Source organism: Micrasema longulum, unplaced genomic scaffold, assembly GCF_059751315.1.
Source record: "Micrasema longulum isolate JH-2025_06_02 unplaced genomic scaffold, ASM5975131v1 h1tg000528l, whole genome shotgun sequence".
NCBI lineage: Eukaryota > Metazoa > Arthropoda > Insecta > Trichoptera > Brachycentridae > Micrasema > Micrasema longulum.
The window spans coordinates 33,710-54,540 of record NW_028277725.1 but is presented as its reverse complement, the minus strand read 5'-3'; the positions used below and the strand labels follow the sequence as shown (position 1 = coordinate 54,540).

General features: G+C 32.1%; 1 protein-coding gene across 1 annotated transcript; it reads right to left on the bottom strand.

The window, feature by feature from the left end:
- Positions 1 to 5,093: 5,093 nt before the first annotated feature.
- Positions 5,094 to 19,633, bottom strand: LOC148280841 (tetratricopeptide repeat protein 5-like). Its single transcript, XM_088227697.1, has 8 exons — positions 19,335 to 19,633; positions 15,396 to 15,528; positions 13,392 to 13,612; positions 11,590 to 11,886; positions 10,165 to 10,350; positions 8,202 to 8,374; positions 6,429 to 6,573; positions 5,094 to 5,491 (listed from the first exon to the last, which is right to left on the bottom strand). The coding sequence occupies exons 1-8, from the start codon at positions 19,410 to 19,412 to the stop codon at positions 5,372 to 5,374; spliced, it is 1,353 nt and encodes a 450-aa protein (XP_088083823.1). The 5' UTR covers positions 19,413 to 19,633; the 3' UTR covers positions 5,094 to 5,371.
- Between the last annotated feature and the right edge of the window lie 1,198 nt (positions 19,634 to 20,831).

The window sequence follows — 20,831 nt, the reverse complement described above, 5'->3', positions numbered from 1 at the left end:
ACCTAAAAAAGGTATTTGACTGATGCGCCACTATAGCTGAAGTTATATTACATATATACACTGCTTTTATACATAATTTTATGCCGTGTCGTATGAGCGGACTATCGATCATATTGGAAATAAATTTTAGTATTTAAACTAAAAACCGTCTTGTGAGATTATCAAATTACAACAGAGATGGAGAACGCTTCAGAGAAGGAAATATTATCATGGTCATTGGCTGGTTTAAGTGGCCGTTTTACACATTGTATAAAATCCACTACTTACGACTTTCATAATATCAGGTTTATATAACACAAAATTGGACTCATTTTTACAAATTGTCTTTAAGTTTACATTAAAATCTATTTTTGGTATACATCCTACTTACCCTTTATAATTTTACATACGTAACACCTGTCTTGCGTACACATTTTTTAGGAATAAATTAAAAATAAAAAAGTTTTCCGTGTGGATGCCGGTTGAGGAAATGTGGATGTTTAAACAAAGGCAGAAGGTGAATGTTATTGTGTTTCAAGTGGCCACTTAAACCAGCCAATGACAGGTCATAATTCCTGTAAATGCCTAGACTTCCACATTCCCTTCTCAAAAATGTTTTTCCTCTTTGTTGCAACAAATTTTGAAAAAGTTTGGCTCATTTTGGCGCATCAGTAGCCTTTTTAAGGTCAATAATAATATTTTTTAACTATTTATTTATTATTTAAATCTGCAATAGGGTATTTTATCACAAGTAAGTAGTATTTATTCAAATGTACCTAACTATATAGTAAAAACTAAATTTCATAATATTTGGAGTTACCGTAGTTCACCTCTCGCCTACACGTACAGTAGAACTCCAGTCATCTGAATCGCCAAATAACCGAATTGTTCAAGAAATAAAAAATTAACGATGTTATAACAAATAAAAACTACTGCAAATGAAGCATTCGCTTGTTTGGACACGGCCTTAAAGTGGATGGAGCAACAGCCTGAATGCGACCACATACAGCTTCTAACCATCAAGCATTAGCGGGACCTCGCTGCTCGTAAAGGAGTTTCTTCATCAGAGCAATTAACTTTGCTGGACATGTTCAAGTAAGTTTTTAATGTGATTCCAGTTCGCTGTATTATTTCAAAAGCAATAAAAAAGTGGTCTTAGAGCAAATTTTGTGTTTTCTTTTTAAAAAATGCCTAAATTAAATGGTTAATCCAAATTTCTTCATATCTGGATACCATTTGGCACTCATTAATCCTGATAATTGGAGTTTTACAGTACATCTTTTATTTTCAGTACAAATATATTTATTATTTTCAATTACTTTTATTAAAATCCTTCAAATACATAATGAAATACTTTTCATTCTATGCTCTTTTGTACACGAAATAACATTTAGATTTTTATTTATTAAAAGTTATATATTTTTTTATTGCCGAAGATAAAACAAAGGCACTATTTTTTTTTACATACTAATTAAAACATAAATAAATAAAAGAAGATACCCTATAGAAGGTAAAAAAACTGCCATAAATGAGTATCAACAATATTGATATAAATATTAACAAGTAAATGAAATCAATGTCACATACATGGTACACATTTGAACTATCAATATATGACAAAAAACAGCTGTCAAATGTTGCAAATTGTTACCCGATATGCACAATTTTAAATCAATCGAACAGACCATCACGCCGTTTCCTCGTGGGGATAGGCAGAGAGGATACATTCATACATTCTCCCATGCATGCACAATAAATATTCCAACTTTTGACAAGGCTGAATTTTTTTGTGAGACTAGCATTATCGACAAAACTAAAAAAGAAGTGCTGCATCAGTTTGAATAAGGACTGCAAATGGATAGCAAAACAGCGGTTAAAAGGATTTACGTAGCAAATGTTGATGGAAGGTGAAGAAAACGAGGAAGACCGAGAAAGACATGGCAAGACCACATCTAACAAATACTTGAAGATGGACACGTCGAAAGTCGGAATAATCGGCATGCGCATGAGAAATGTATGAATGTAGAGGAAGCGAGGTGTGTATGCAAGGACAGAGAGATATGTGGTTCTATCCTCTTTGGTTTTTTTTTAAGGTCATGTTTTTAACAGAGCATCCACTATGAAAACGGTCAGTATGAAAATGCATAATAAGACCAGGGCCTCGATTACAATGGGAAGTTAACAGAGTTATCTTCGACTGTCTATAAAGAAAAATCTATATTTGTGTATGAAAATGAGTATATTTGCATCACTGCGGCTCCTGACCGAAAACATGGGCAGTGCATTTCTTTACATTTTGTCAACTTATATATTGAGTTCAATAATATTGTAACAATTTAACAGGTCTGATGTGATAAACAGGCAATAGTATGACAGCCCGCGCATCGGAACCAGGAACGCTAAATTCGCATAACATTATACGCACGTTATAGGATACTAAATCTACTAAATTCGTAATAATATCATGTCATTACGCATGTTCAAAGTGACATTGCAAACGAACTTCAAACATCAAAACATCAAATCTGCGCATGCGTTGGCAATGCCCGGAGTATGTTTATTATCTTCTCCCTCTAACGCACGATTCACCGGTATAAAGCGTTGTCTATCTCGCTCAAATGACGGTCTTAGAAGAAATTACATATTTCATACAAATTCAGGGTGAAGAATTGTGCAAAACAGAACATGCACAGGGACGATTGCGCATGCGTAGACAAGATGAGAAAATCGTCCGCTAGAGTCGATTTCGCTAGATCTTTTGGCGCTAGTATTGATTATTATGATGTTTACAAGTACAATATTGCAACAAATGCCTGTTTCTTTGTACCTATGACAAATTTTTAGTATCAATAAAATTACTAATTTATTTCCACATATCTTTAATTGGCAGTGCACTGCACTTATGCACATACTAAGGAACCGCCTTTGATTTGCATGAACATTTAAAGTATCTTCATCGGTAACCTATAATTGAACACAATATTTTGAGTTTGTCCAAATTTTTGTACACAAGGACTGGATTCAACTCCCTGGGAAGCTGTAAATATTAACAAATTACAACAGAGATGACAACAACCTTCTCTTAAATGTTCTTCATCTCTGTTGTAATATGTTTATAATTGAACATGTTTAAAAGAAAAAAATGTATGCATATTCTGCTTTTCATTCAGAAAACTTAATTTTACTTTGTAGATAAAATTGAAGATAAATATTAACTTCCAATTGTAATCGGGGCCCAGAAGATGTTGAACTACATTGCTGGTTTAGTCAAAATTTTATTAGATTTATAATATCAATTTTAAACTTAAATATCTTAAAACGATATTTGTGCAGATTCATAGTTTTGTCACGACCCGGAAATAACATTATTTTTTTCTGTAGAAAATGTCGCGGTACCATGCACATAAATACTAATACTAAACACATTTCCGAGTCCCACTATATTGTGAATGACACTAAAACCTAATGATTATTTTTAAAATACTCGTATGTAGCTTAGTAAACTTGGCCTAAATTAAATTACAAATATAAGTCTTTTTAATTTCAAAGCATTATTAGTAAACACTGCAGTGTTCTTTATATGTGTGTGCTAGTCACATAATTATATCACATCAGAACCCTAATTACAATAGATGATTTAAGATTTACAGATGTTTGTAGATTTATTTATTTACGGACTTATTTCGGAAGATACACAGTCTGACTTTTCTTCATACAAACGTACTCCTGTATTTTCTTCATCAATTATGGCACTAGAGTGATGAATTTTTTACTCACTATAGATATACACTATTGACGTGTCTCTATCATTTTATTTTTTTATAAACTGTCTTTTATAGGAGCTAGAACACACCAAAAACCCTTAAAAGCATTTAGTTTTATCTGCCGTCTTCGGACATATGGTATACGAGGTGAGTTCAGAAAATAATGGGAATTTTTATGTTTCGTGGGATTGGACAGTCCGACTGTCGATTTTCTATTATTATGTTGGTATACATGCCCCTGAAGTATGCTAAAATTTTCAGCTGTATTCCTTGTTTACTTTGTCTGTAGCAGCCGCTACGGTTAAACGTGTTTTTATGGGCTCGGCGATTTTTGTTTGTTAAAAAAATCGGATCAAAGAATTTATATCAAATTTTGTGTAAAAAAATAAATAAAGTGTGACAAAGTGTCTGAAATGTTAACCGTCTGCTATGAGTAAAACAAAAGTCCAAGATGGCCGTAAAGACGTTGAAGATGACGAACAGCCCGGACGCCCCAGCACATCAACAACTGATGAAAACGTGGAAAAAGTAAATGAAAGGGTTATGAACGATCACCAAATCACAATCAGAGAAGTTGCTGATGACGTTGGCATATCGGTTAACTCATGCCATGAAATTTTTTCGAATGTTTTGGGTATGAAACGCGTGGCAGCAAAATTTGTTCCAAAATTTTCAAATTTCAAACAAAAACAGCGGCGAATAGAAGTTGCTCAGGTGTCACCAAATGAAGTTAACGACGATGCAGAATTCCTGAAACGTGTTGTAACAGGTAACAAAACATGGGTTTACAGATATGATGTCGAAACTAAGGCGTAATCGTCCCAGTGGAGGCATTCTGGATTGCCAAGACGAAAATCACCGACCATGCCGAACATGTCTAACCTTAGCCGCTGCCACAGCCAAAGTAGACGATGAATACAGCTGAAAATTTTAGCATACTTCAGGGGCATGTATACCAACACAAAAGTTTGACAATCGGACTACCAAACCTGCGAAATTAAAAAATTCCCGTTATTTTCTAATATGATTTTTGAAAAAAACAAACGTGCCAATACGTAAAATTTCTTACTGATACTCTTTCTTAAAAAACAACACAAATTATTTGTTTTGAGGCGGGGAAAACGGGACAACATGACCTTGATTTTGTCAATTTTAGCTAGGCATAATCAGTCCGATGTCCAGTTGTCTTTTTTGCCCGAACTCCTTCCCGAAGTATTCGGGGAGGAGTGACAAAAATTATATTAAAATATCTATTCATCAAATAGCTCTTCACCACATATCCTCTTAATAAACTCAAACTCCTCAATAATGTTGATACGATACAACAAATTAGTCAATAATGTATTCTTCTTTTATGTTTTTTCCTTCGATTGAACCCGAACATATAGGTGTTGAAAATGGTGACTTTTGTCTAATTGACATACCATTTAAAAGCCTTGTAATCAAATAAAATATTATATGTAACGTAAAAGAAAACACAATGAGTTGAAGAGCAAAAAATTTTCCTTCGGATGATGTATAACTTTCGCCATTTAGTTTTACTTTTGGTGCTCATAGTTCAATTTGAAAACAAACATCGGTAAATTATTTTGTCTCTTTGTAATATGGGAACAGTAATTATATTAACACTAAGAAACTTTATAAGAACTTGTGATTTTGGTTCCAGCCATTTGATCTTTGCCGACTTTTTTTCCGTTTACTACCATTACCACTGGATTGTCCACTCTGATAGAATCAAATTTATATTCCTGAAAGAAAAAAAAACAATTATATCAATTGGTTGATTAACTCAGAGTTTATGAACAGACTAAAAGAAAGCATTACATCGTCAGCATTATCATCATTCAAAGGTGTCAGTCCAGAAACAATGATGTATTGCAGTTTGAACAACCAAATTAACATTTCATGTCCACCCTGCCAGGAATCGAACCCAGAACCTAAAGAATGGTAGACAAATGCGCCGACCACTACTGAAGGAAATATGGAAGTCTAGGCATTTGTTGCCTAGTATGTGAAATAATCGGATGAATCTCTTCACAACAATCAAAGTTTCAGTTCTTTGACTTCATCAACAGCGAAAGTAATCCCTCCACATACCTGAAACACCGTTTCAGAGACCGTGAGTCTTCCTATCCTATACTATTCTTATTAAACCGATACAACAAAGCAATGTTGCAAAAACTGTGTTTACTTGTTTCAAATTCATAAATTAAATCAACAAATGGAAATATAGAAGAAATATAAGTGTTCAAATATAGGCTGAATGGTGAATGTTAGACAGTATCTAAAATATCGCGGCTCCGTGGTGTAGTGGTCAAGACGCTTAACTCACAGACGGAAGGTTCCGGGTTCGATTCCCGGTGAGAACATAAAAAAATAAAATGTGATTTTTCTCAAGCCTGGGTATTCTGTGATGTAATTCACCACTGTAATTGGGCCTCCTGGCCTGTTGTGGTGCAAAGATAAAAATATCCACTTGAACCAGCTAATGACAGGTCATAAGCCCTGTAAATGCCTAGACATCCATATTCTGTTGTGGTTTGTTAATCTTAATGATTCCTGAGTGAGTGAAATCCAGTTTACAAATATTTGGATGAATTCAAAATATTGTAAAGTAGGCAGGTAATCTAAGAAAATTGTAGTGATATGTATTACTGTCGAAAATAAAAAAATAGGATGACATACCTTGTCTTTGCGAGTAAAATTCTGTTTGGTTACAAAGGGTTCAGGTATGGCTATTGTATCACCTATAATAACACCTTTACCATCGGCCAAGTTATAAACAGTCACAGCCATGCATGTTCCTTGAGCATCCACTATACAAAAAGTACTGGAAAAGACAATAAAATATATTGGGCACGCATAGGTAGAAAGGGGAGGTTTAGTATTTTAAAGCCTCCATCAGGCCGGGAGCCCTGGGCTTGTGCCCCATGTGCCCTTATGGAAAAGATGGCCTTGAGTTTCATTTATAAATAAATGGACGATAGATTACAGAGTTAAGAAGCGAGGGCATACAGTCAACCCTCCTATAACGCAATTAATTCATACCGCGTTACATGGAAACCGCGCTACAAGAAACTCAGAATTAATACAAATTAGTTGTAATGAAAAAATACAAAAATTAGTTACAAAAGTTATTTTGAAAAAACCGTCTACTTTTCCCACTGTTCAATTATTAAAAAAAATTAAGGTTTTAGATATAAAATTGCTATATTAAAAGAATTGTCTGCTTCAAATACATAAAGATAAAATAAATAGTGGTATTTCTAGGTCACAAAACGTAAGTCCGCGACCTAGAACAGGTGGTAATATCTTAATTCCAACTACTGCACAACATCATTATACATACAGAGGAATATTTTTCTTTAATGAAATGAACAAAGATAACAAAAAGTACAGTCAGGAATACAATATATTTAAGAAAGAAGTGAAAAATTACATCTATAATTCTTCTTTATGTAACACTGATTGAAAACATCGTTTTTATATCTTTATTGTAATTTATTTATATAACCTAAAAATATTATCATTTAAAACAAAATAAACTCTTGTAAGACGTCACTCCCCATTATGTACGCAAGAATTGTTTATTTCTTTTACGTAATGGGAAACGTTAATGTATTTAATATGTATTTGATAAATGTAAAATTTTTTATTTAGTTGTAATATTGTATTTTTATTTTTTATTAATAAATAATTTTTAAAAAATAAAATAAAAATTAAATTGTGCATAAATCTGGCAGATTTGTTTTGCATAACATACATATATAAAAATTTAATTCTTTGGGTCCAAGTTTTAAAGGATATGTTTAATTAATAAAAGTGTATTCAAACATAAAACAAATGGCAATCAATATTTGTTATTTTATATTTTTGAGTGCAGGTTTATTAATAAATATGATACGATAGTAGATCATGCAATAAAATTATAAACTAAAAAAAAAAAATTCTGACAAAAAAACTGAATTTAAGACATATTAGATACTTTCCATTTACCATCACCGTCATATATTATTGGCCTAACCCTTTTATTTTAATGGGCCAAAAATCTATGTTTCTAGTTTGCTCATATTAAGGGGAATTCCTTGGTGGTACATAAATGACATTTGTAGTTCCCAACTGAAAAACGTGCAGATGAATGCAATAGATAGACGTTTCAAGTCATTTACGTTGCTATAATGTCTTGTATGAAAAACACGTTATATGGAAACCGCATTATAGGAAGGTTGTTCACAATTTTCGCTTTGCGGTATATGAAAACTGCATTATAAAAATAATGTGTTATAGGAGGGTTGACTGAACTGTTAAAATATTAATTATTACAGTTTAATAAAAAATAATGCAGTTGTATAATTTTCTATTAATTTAATTCCAAATTGATTATTGAAACTGCATCCTCAAAATTTTATTATTAATCATGTCATCAGCAAGATAGGATTAAATAAAATAAAAACTTACAATGGAACTGTTCTCTCATTTCTAATAGAACAAACTACTACACCGAGTATAACTATCTCAGAGTTAATTTCCTCCTTCAGTTCGTTAAGCGGTGTCAACTCTAGCTTTATACTCTGAGAGCCACTTGTGTACTTTCCATCGGAGTATGGACCCAGTTGTTTGGTATTAAGTTGCTAGAATATAATGTAAAAAGAAACATGAAAATAATGAGACACATTGTCAATTTTTGAATTTGTTAAATCTTTAAATACACGGTGAATATAGTGAATGAATTTTTATAGCAGCATCTGCTGACCCAATTTCCATTTGAAATATTAAGTCCGATAACCTGATCTGTTGAGATAGTCGTTGTCAAATTTGAACAAGGGTAAGGTCAATATCAGTGTATGGCATTAATGATGCTACTCTGAAGAAGTTAAATGAGCGATTTAAAAGTGAAAATGAGCATTTTTAATTCAAAAATCGAATTCAAATGAGCATCTTGAATTATTGGCCGTAAAAACACACCTTTTTTAAAACGAACCATCACGTCATTTCGCCGTAAGGGTAGGTAGCTGGATAGAATGTCATATTACTCTGTCTTTGCATATAGACCTAGCTTTCTCTACGTTCATTCATCTTGTCACGCATGCACGCCGATCATTCTGACTTTTGGCATGTCGATCTTCAAGTATTTGTTCTTTTTAGTCAAGTTCACAATGTATACGCAAAAAGGGCGTTTCATCATTAATAGTTTATTTAAATTTAATTGTAAAAGCTGTTTTTTTTTTCATCCGATACTGAGCCAGCTGAAGCTATAGAACCACAAGTGGTTTTCTTCCGATTCGTTATTGCATTTTGTAAGGCATTAGAACTCTAAAACTGGGTATGATCTATTACCATTTTATCCATTTTTACTAAAAATATTAAATTTGTTAAAACTTAATGATAGAAGAAAAATTATAGACCTTAGAACAAACCTTTTGAACTTTTTCAAAGATGGTGTAATTAGTGTTACACAATTTTTACTCTTTTCAAGAACACTACTACAGTTTCGGGAGAGCACTCCTCCGTTTTTTCTCAGAGCACGTTTTATATCACCCGTCGATGGGAGGAGTGCTCTCCCGAAACTGTAGTAGTGTTCTTATAAAATAATAAAAATTGTGTAACACTAAAAACAAAGTTTTATTTTCATAATAATTTATGGAGAATGGTAAATATATTAATTTATTTATACATATCATAATATATACAATTTTTTGTCCACTTTGCCCAGCTGTATGAAACAGCACTTACGATTTTCTTGTTATATTACTTTAAAATATGTTATTATTTCATTTGTTTTTTCATTTATTTTTAAATTGTTTAAACTTTCTACTGAATATGTTGTATAATTTTTTTATAAATCTTGGGTAAAAGGAAGTTTATGTTTGAAAAAAAAAAAACATTAAGCCAAATATGTTAGTATTTTTAATTTTTGTAAAAGGCAGATTTGCCGTTTATGTCAATAAAATAAAAATAAATAAAATAAAAATTACCGAAATATTTAAATGAGACAAAATTAACTTACTGTGGATATACTCTATATTACTGTGACTTGTGATTTACTTCACTATTATAACGTATTATTTTAGTTTTTGAGTACCACACAAAACCAAATATTAGCATATAGTGGAAATTATTAAGAATTTAGAGTTCGTTCACTATGATACTGAAGGAATTATATTAGTCAATGAGTTTTAGTCAATAAAATCATATTTTTCAAACCTTGGAGTTACACCACTATTATAGTAAACAACACGTATGTTTAAACAAAAACTAGGCAAACTCAAGTAATACGTTTTTTCTTTTAGTTGATATGCATTTTGAGACATCATGGCAGCAAAGCAAAATGGCAGTTCTTTAAGAGAACTAAGCAATAAACAAAGTTTGAAAGTAAATTCACTTGGCAAATTTATTTTGATGCATTGTTTACATTTCTTACCTGAATCATTTGTTTTAATCGTTTTCCTTTTACCTTTCCTCTGTTTTTAGCCAAGTCATTTAAATCATCTACATATGTAATCAATTTGTTCATTTCTGTAGAAGGATCTTCCCAAGTTGGGTCTAATGCAATGGCTTTAATAAAGGAATCTAAGGCTACAGGGTACTCTTCTTCGTACATTAGAGCCTGAAAATTAAATAATATAATGTTCTTTCACAAAATGAAAACTTTGAGGATGAAATATAAATAAGATGCAAAGGTAAACATCTCGCCACTTAACCTCGCCTACGGCTAACACATAAACAGATGTAAGTTAATCTTAGGAGCGTAGGCAAGATTAGACGCCGAGATATTTACATGAAAATAAAGATACTAAAAACATCCAGAAATAATCGCCGCTTAGCTCAATGGATAGTGTTTGACTAACAATCAAAAGAACTTATGTTTAAGTCTTGGAACGGGCAGAGGTTTCTTCCTATGAAATATTTAAAATTAAAAACAAATTTAAAATCAATCTAAAAAAGCACATGATTACTACACTAACCATATGAGACATAACATGACTAGACACTATAATATTTCTTACATAGCCATAACGGATTTTTAATAAATATACGAATAAATTTTTAGCAAAAAATAAATTTAAATGTTTTGTTTAAATGCAGTATAGTTTAGTATTGTCTGTAAAAAAATCAAATAAATATTAAATCATATACTAATCATATGGAATTACATGCATAGAAATAGTATGAAGCAATATTGTAGCAATATGACACAGGTATTCTTAGAACATTTATATGATTCCTAGTAGGTTTTTGGGTTTACAGCAAATTTGCAACAAGATGAAATGAAGGGTTTAACATACAACCAGAAAAAAATCAAATATATTACATTATTTATTGAATTGGCATTAACTTTGTGGAATTACATGATTAAAACATCTAGTTGTAGAATGATTGTATTTGCAGGCATTTCGGCTGGATTGATTGCAGAAACAAGATTTAAAAAAGTACAAAAATATTATGATATGGGAAAAAATATTTACAAAGAAAAAAATTATCTAAATTCAAACTGAAGACATATGTCTTAAACAATTTATAAATGAAATGTATTTACATTATTATACGGGCAAACACATAAGAATATGTTTATGTGTGCCCTACTTCAAGATCCTAAACTATTTTATTTTTTTTAATTAAAAAAGACACTACATACTTAACAAATAGTGTCTCCCTATCAGGTCTAAAAATCCTCATATTGCTTGAAAATGTGCGACCTAACAGAAGTTTCGCCAGCAGGAGTCTGGACATTTTATCATTATGGAACCTAAATGTGATCATTTGATTACGTGCATCTGAAGATATAAGGACCCAGGGAAGTATTTCACATTTCATAAAGTACTCATTTGAATAATTTGATACTCACAACAGCCCTGTTGTAGTGCAGGTCAGACTGGCCTCTAGCAACCGGATCAGTCAACGCCTGTTTATATGAGCTCATACAGAGCTTGAGGATGGCGGGGTCTTGAGCTATCACAAAGAAGGAGCAGAGATATGCGTTCCCAAGTATGCACCAAGACACTCCATCCTTGGGATCCAACTGCACGGCTTCCTTAGCCAACTCCACACTCTTCTCAATATTCTTATGGCACTCTTGAGAAGTTAAGGATACCTCTTGCCTTAATACTATCGACATATTTCTCAGAGATATTTTATTCCGCCTCTGAAATAAACAATAGTATTGAAGAACGTTAATTAAGGCAATTTTTGGAAAAGATAAAGCACAAAATATTTATTCTAAAAACATGAATGTCAAAAAAGTCACAAAAACTTAATGAAATGAAATTAAATAAATACACGGTGTGTCATTTAAGACACCATTGCCTCAAAAAAATTAAATAGAAATTTTCAAAAATGTCAGGGTTGTCTGCTTGCAACATACATTCTTACTCTCCATTGTTCTATATTTCATACATTGTATACTCATACTTTATATACATCATATATATAATAGGTGCGAAGGTTTTCACGGTCACTGTTATCAAAATGTTTCTTTTTGGGTGATAATGTGTGTGTTGGAACACTCAGTTTACCCTGAAGATGGCTCCTGCAATGGTAGCCGAAACATCAGTTTAAATCCAACACACGGTATCACCCAAAAAAGAAACATATTGATCATAAATTCATATTCACCTATCATTTTGAGTCAGTAGAAGAAAACAAGATTTTTTAACTATGTTAAATTTAAGCAATATTTAGGCATATAAATAATAATTATTATTTTAGCAGGGAAAACAATTTTTAAAAACTGACAAAAAATCATTAACATATTTCGTATTTAGGTACCAATGGTAAAAAATATTATAAAATAAACAAACACAGACTCGGGCATTGAAAATCAAAATAAATGCACTAGTAAATTGAAAAATAATATAAAACTCACATTCTTACATCCACAAAAAATAGTTTCATGACACATACAACTGCGGTAAAATAACAAAATAAAAGCATCAGATATTACAACAAAAGTTTGATAAAAAATAATGTCGAATACTAAAGGGGACTCCCAAAACTATGCGTCGACCTTGCAATATCACTGAGTGTCAAATGTTAAACGTGACTTTCATTTGAACTGATGTTATGTTGATTAATAACTCCTCTTGTCCTAATGTTTCATTAAGATTCTAACAGATGTCTCCGAGTGAATGAAATCTAAAATTGTTCAAAATACTTAACCTCGAAGCGTTAAGTGCCAACAAAGGCGCGCATCTATATGCACTGTTTTTGTATGGCCGGCTCTCCGAGAACGAAAATGGAGAGCACATTAACGCGTTTATGGCACCTAAACTGGATAATGGATATAGACAAAAAAAGCAATGATTTTCAAATATACATTTATATACAAAAAAGGGGTTGAAAATAAATAAATACATGCATAAATTCACTAATTTACTGAAAAAAATAAATCCCCTTTTCTTCCACAGAATCTGTCTTTACTGAATTTTACTTTACAGAGGAAATAAATTGCTGAGAATTTGCCACTAAATCTACTTGTTTGTAGTCAGTATGGCCATAGAAAATTTTTCTTAGTTAACAGCATTGCTGTTTGTGCAAGTTTAAATAGGGACATTATAGGTTTTGTCGAGACAGAGAACTCAATAACAATGATAGTCCCGATATATCGAGACGGACGGCAACCCTATGCATGTGGAACTTAAAATTGCTTACATGAGGTAACGCTCCGCTGAAGCAATTCTTGGCTTCCGAGAGATTATTGTCCTTCCAATAACATTCTCCTAACTCATTCCAAGCTTCAACCAACTTGGGATCTAATTTCACCGCCTTACTCAGCAACTGTACTGCATTCTGGTCATACTTGGGAAGAATATTGAGGGCCTTTCCCTTCAAGTATAGGAAATTTGCCTTGATCAGGTCATTTACAGGGCTTTCTGTAATAAAATAATGATTTTAATCAATTAAACATCTTGGTTTAATTCAACTTTTTTACTGAACATTAGAGGTTCGCCGTAGCAAGCGTTTTTAGTAAAGGTCGATTGTTTATAAGATATGTTGGCGGCCTCCGTGGTGTAGTGCTCAAGACGCTTGACTCACGCACGGAAGGTTCCGGGTTCGATTCCCGGTGAGAACACAAAAATTAAAATGTGATTTTTCTCAAGCCTGGTTGTTCTGTAATGTAATTCACCACTGTAATTGGGCCTCCTGGCCTGTTGTGGTGCAAAAAAATGAAATGAAATGAAATGAAATAAGATATTCACATATGTAAATCCTTTTAATGTTTTTTGAATATAGACTGCATGAATACTTTTGTTATTTTATGTTTGTATTCTCATACATGTAGTTGTTGTTACTGCTTAAGTCGTTGACATTATAAATAATTATTAAAATATTAATTTTGCAGATTTGTACAATATTTTTTTTTTAAAGAATAATTTATGAAATTTACAAGTGGATTTAAAGGGGAAAAACATCAAGAAATCTTTACATAAACACCATATTAGTCAAAACATTTTCACTACATTTATGAACTTTAAATAAAAATAAAAAAATTAAAACCATGCTTAGTCAAAAAAGCAATAAACATACTTTACAAAACATTATAAGATGTACTATTTCTTATATTTTTTTTAACCTATAAACTGATGATGATATTTGGTTTCTCTTTATTTAACAATTTATTTATATTTTGGCCTACAAAAAATCCCTCCTCATCGAAAACCTGTTAGTCAACATTAGGATCATTAAGTTACAACAGCATTATACACAATGCACAGTTAACTGCCTTTGTAAGTTCGTACTAGGTATTTTTTTCTATTAATTAAGGGTACGGAATCAATGCACAGCTTTAGTACTGGGTTAGTCACAATATTGTTTGAAATAATCTAAATTTAAAAAGTATTATAAATACATGCAGTTTTCACAGTTGCTATTATCCCGTGTAAGTTGGATTCGTTCCGACGTTTCAGCTACCAATGGAGGAGCCATCTTCAAATAAACTGAGTGTTTTGTAGAAAAAAACATGTGTTTATGTACTAGTAATTTGTACCATATCACAGTCGGCAGCAGGTACATTCCGTGTCATTTTTTTTTCATTTTTTTTTTTGCACCACAACAGGCCAGGAGGCCCAATTACAGTGGTGAATTACATTACAGAACAACCAGGCTTGAGAAAAATCACATTTTAACTTTTGTGTTCTCACTGGGAATCGAACCCGGAACCTTCCGTGCGTGAGTCAAGCGTCTTGACCACTACACCACGGAGGCCGCCGCGGAGGTATTTTTGTAGTATGTAGTTCCGGGAACCATGTTAAATTTAATTTCGGTGCGTTTTCTTTGTTAATGTTATTTGGGCGTTTGTGTATTTCAATTGTCCCTTTTATTGAATATGAAAAATCTTTGGTTCGAAGGCAAAAAGATGTGTTGTGTCTATAAAATGATCTGCTATTGCAGGTTTTTCAGGGTGCCCTAGATTACACACTCATTTATGTTAATCATTTATTTTTTTGCTGTGCCTGTTTGTCCAATGTACAGTCTATAACATCCTTGGTTCCCGGCACTACACACTACAAAAATGATACGAAATGTGCCTGCTACCAACACATATTCTTTTTTATAAAACACTTAGTTTACCCTATAGAATGGTAGCCGAAACATTGGAACGAATCCAATTTACACGGGATTACCAAAAAAGATACAAATTGTTACTATAAATACCTTCACATTTTTCAAAAGAGCTGATAGTGGTTCCTAGCTTCTCACGAACATCCGAGTCCTTATCAACGGCTTTTTCAAGTGGATGATTCTCAAAATAATGATCACGAAATAGATACAACTTGTCCACTTTATGCTAAAAAAAAAAAAACATTGTCAACTTAATAAGTTTAATTTTTCCAGTGATTGGTTTGCAGCAAACACCTGAGCATCTTTTTCTACATTTATCTCGGTCCTCTGTCTCTTTTCAACTGGACATACTATAATATGCACTTCATGTCTCTTTTTATTTATTTTGTTCATTACAAGAGTAAATATATTGAATAAAATAGTAACATATTTCAAACTCCATGAGACAAAGCCCTGTGTTGAATTGGGATACAACTTAGTGGAAAGTTGAAGCATACATATTTAAAAATACGAAAATAAAAATTATAACATAAAAAAGAATTCCATATCACAATCTGAAACAACATGCAGCACTATGCATGTACCATTATATAAATATATTCAGCTCTCGCAGCAGTCTCCTGCAATTGTCTCTTCCCCTTTACAAAATCCAATTTTGAATATTCGTCCTAAAGATAACTTTGGTTTTGGAGAACTTAATATGCTCATCTAAGATATTCAACACTACTGGGACCAGAAAATAAAAAAAATACGGTGCAAAAGCGGTAATTGTTTTATTCTGCTGAAATCTCCTACTGTAGTCGCATGACCAGAAATGCATCAGTGGCCCTTTTGCTGTGCCACAATTTAATATGTATAATTTTTATTTATAAACTTTGCTGGTCTGTCTTCAAACCATATCTTTTTTATGTTATTATATCATTGTCAACTGTTTATTTCTGTAAAATAAATAAACATTTATAATTGTTTAACATGCTCATTACCAGGAAGGTCTTCTTGTATTTTTATGTCGGCAAGTTAATGATTTTTAATATAATCGATAACTTTACTGATTTGACAGGTTTGCATTTTAAGACAAACTTCACAGTAATTATGCGCAACCCGCTTACTGTTGTAAATTTTTGGTTTCCTAACAAACGTGTAATGGACGGTTTCGTCGCTGAGTTTGCAATTCTCGACCTGAGTATCTACTGCCCATTATTTTGCTGCAAACTGTAGCTAACTTTGTTAATCCTAAAATGCTCTATAAGCGATAGAGCGTTATTACTCAGAAATACAGACTGATTTATGAGGAACAGTATGATTAGGACATGAGAAAGTAAATTATTTCATGTGCCCCGACTCAACACAGATTCACAGGCATGGTTCATTCCTGATTGTATCGCTATAAACTGTGTCTCTGTGCCTAATAAATGTATGTACAATGCTATTAATAAATAAAATAAAAAATGGAAAAAAATTATTGATGCAGGAAGTTTAATGACAGAATTTAACAAAATGATCAGGATTGGTGAATACATTTTACGTTCTTGATTATTTTGGAGTAATGAGGAACTTCAGTCCTTCAGGAAATCGGATACTAAAAATGTTTTCTTGCACGCGGTAAAAATTAAAGCATTGAATTGTACCGCAAAGTTTTTTGAAAATGTACAACAAAATTTATTTAAAAATTAAAAAAACACACTACTTTGAACAACCTCACCGGTTCATATGAAACAACCAATGACATGAGAGCTGTAAAGGATATCCGGTTTGCTTACCGTAAACGAACCAATCGGGAGAACTGACAGAGAAGAACCTCTGACGTCACACACGGAGTTATTTCAGAAATACAAAACATAAAAAAATCATAGTGCTGATAATAAGTTATATAAAAAAAAATGAGTTAGTTTAATAGTCTATTAACAAACAAAAAAAATAAATAAAAAACACTGAACTTCCTCATTATTATTTTATTCTTTTATATAACAACTGAAAGATCTGTCTTGTTAATTTGTACATATTATACATTTATTATAGTACCATTATTATTATTTTAATTTTATTGTTTTTCTTACTTTTTTTTGTTCAAATAAAAGTATTTCTATTTTATTGTATTTTTTGTCAACATGTTGCCATGAACTGGCCAACAATTTTATTGGACTGTGTCAGTGGATAAATAAACATAACCATATTTTGTTTATTTTAAATAATTAAGTAAGTAAAATAATAATTAAGTAAGTAAAAGTAGTATGGTATAATTATAATTATAAGCATTATGAGTAAAGTAAAATAAATGTTTGTCGCAAGAGGCAAAATTAGCAGTTTAAAACAGAGTCCTGGTCCCAACCCTGATGTATGGGAGCGAAGTATGGACTTGCAAAAAATAGGGATGAAAGTTGGCTGAATGCTGTCGGAATGCGATCTTTCAGGCGAATGTGTGGTAAAACTATATACGATAGATGCACAAATGTTGAGATCCGTACATTATGTAAGGCTGAGACAAGCATTATTGACAAAATCAAGAAAGGAGCTCTGCGCTGATTTGGACATGTAGAGCGAATGGACAGCGAAAGAACGGCTAAGAATATTTACAATGCGAATGGAAGATCGAGTAAGACATGGCATGACCAAATCCAACAAATACTTGAAGATGGACATATCAAAAGTCGGAATAATCGGCACGCGTGGCACGCGTGCATGAGAAAATGTATGAATGTAGAGGAAGCGAGATCTGTATGCAAAGATAGAGCGATGTGGCGTTCTATCCTCTGCCTACCCTTATGGGGAGACGGCGTGATGGTTTGTTGTTGTTTATAGTACTTACTAAACTAAGACTTTCTAACAACAATGAGGAAGTTCGGTGGGTTTTTTTCATTTTTGAAAATAACTAAGACAAACTTTATTTTATTTAATTTTTATGCATCGTTATTTATCGCTACAATTTTAAATGTTTTGTATATTTTTAATTACTCCGGGGGGTGACGCCACTAGTTATCTTCGGTGATTTGTCCTGATTGGTGGGAAAATTGGAAATCTATCACAACACTATCATTGGTTGGTATAGAAGAACTTGTGACGTCAATTAAAGTAGTTCATTTTTATTAACTTTTTCGTATATTTTAGAGAAACTTCGCCGTACAATTAAAAGCTTTAATTTTCACCACGCGTAAGAAAACATTTTTTATATCTAATTTCTTGTTGCACTGAACTTCCTTTTTAGTATAAACTGCTAATAATAAACACCTTGAAAGAGAAAAAGAGCGAAAAAATTATACACATTCTGTGTGAATGTGATGCTTTATATCACAAAAGAAGCTGCATCCTCAGGGGACCACTAGTTGAACCTGAGGATGTTAAGACGCTCGTCCTCTCCCTAATAGCCCGGTACTTGGAGCTGGTCTTGGAGGGGGAGATTTAGCAATAAGGAAAAACTCACCCTCCACTCGATGGCCAGGCTCTTTAAAGACCCGGACTTGGAAGGCGACAACTAATTTATGAGGACCCATCACAATAGATCTACACAGGTTGCGGTGACGTCAGAAGCTTATATAGCACTAACCCCCATCTTTCAGAATAGAATACGTTAATGTGATGGGTTAAAAGAATAGGAATTTACCACAGAAATACAATTATATTTCATTTAAAATTATTAAACATATATGGCATGTCTTTTACTCTCCCTGTCCTCCAATACCTTTGTTCTTTTTTGTAATCAATTTTTGAAAATATTTTGCAATATTTTGGAAACTTAAATAAACAATAATGAAAACTATTCTTATGTGTTCTGTTTAGGCAAATTAAAACAGTTGTTTTTGAGATAATTACTGTAATATTTGGTGCTTCCGAGAATGATTTTAAAACATGTGGCACATGAATAATTATATTATGTAGTACCTACCAAGCCCGTAAAAGGAATCCATTTTACTTGCATGGTGTGGGAGGTCTAATTCAACATTTAAACTTCAACTTTCATTTAATCACAAAAATATGAAAATTAGACAATATCTACTAAGATTAAATGACTCTCAATATTTTTTAAAGGATACTTACAGTTAAATCGTTTATTATTTCATCTAATTCTTCCTTCGTTTTAGTTTCTTCAATAACATACGAACTGTCGGTAGACATCGTGAGATCTGGTTGCTTTATTTAACACAGTATGAATTAAAAATACGATGGAATGAATACTGATTATTTAAAAACAAAACTATTAGAATAATGTCATACTATATTACAATATATTGTATCTGCATTATTAAAAATTCGGCAAATTTACGAGGAACTGTTTGACGTTTAAAAGGCCGAAAAACATAATCCAATCTGTCATACAGAAAAAATGAAAATATGTTGTCGTTTAGTGCTGCCATAGAAAAATATATATGAGTTATACGATCAGTACCTACTTTTTATTTCTTCCAGGTCTAAATAATAAATTGTATAATAATTAAGTTAGTAGTACCTGCAATAATATAATAAATTGATTTATAATAACAGGTTGTTTATTTTTTTAACTGTACTGATGTTTTGCGTCGTATAAATGTAAGCACACTTTAAAAATTTCGTATACCGAACATAAAATTTTATTATTGTCTTGACCGCAATATTATTATTTTTCTAAACCAGAGGCCCCCCCATCTAGTGTTGTTGCTTTACACAAATCATGACTAAGGTTAATTTTTTCAATGATTTTTTTCAGTATTAGCTTTCATTTAGTAATCCGAGCCTCCTGTTTTTACAATAAATTGACCCCCGCTAGCTAAAACTGAAAGAAACGAGAAAAATAAAAGTTTTAAATTTCTCAATGGAATTGAAAAAAACCTTAAATTTCACGGTTTTATCAAGTTTAAAAAAAAACATGTTAACTATCGTATACTTGATGACAAATGATGAATAGAAAAAAAGAAAATCATAAATTATTATATTAGTAGGTACCTACAACATATAAGTATTGTACAAATATTGAGTCAAAAATCAAACAATTTTCAAGAGCGATTGGGCGCTTACACATCGACCAGGGTTTGTATTCTAATGGAAAGTAAAAATTTATTTTCAATTTTATCTACGAAGTAAAATTAAGATTTCTGTATGAAAAATAGAATATGTATATAATTTTGTTCTGAACATACAATTACAGGTCACCAACAAAGAAACTTTAAATTTTCACACAAATAAACACATTTTCGTACAAAAATATCGATTTTACTTTATATCGTCTCAATATGTACAGATGAAGATAGCGTTTATAATCACGGCCCAGCTACCAATAGCTTAACATCTGCACAAATTCATATTACTGCAGACGTATATTATAAATAATAACTATCAGTGTCCGGCAGATGAAAAATTTATTTCCCTGTGTGAAATAAAACTGCAATCCGTGACAAGTATTGTTGACTCGATGGCTCCTTTCAGGTAAAAATCCCGAAAAAGACAATCGAGTGGAAATAAGTCCGACTCGTTGCGTAGTGGTGAGTGTTTTACCGTGCTTGAGGTTTTTGGTACCGGTAGCGTAAAACTGATCATCTTGCCTTTTATGTAACAACAATG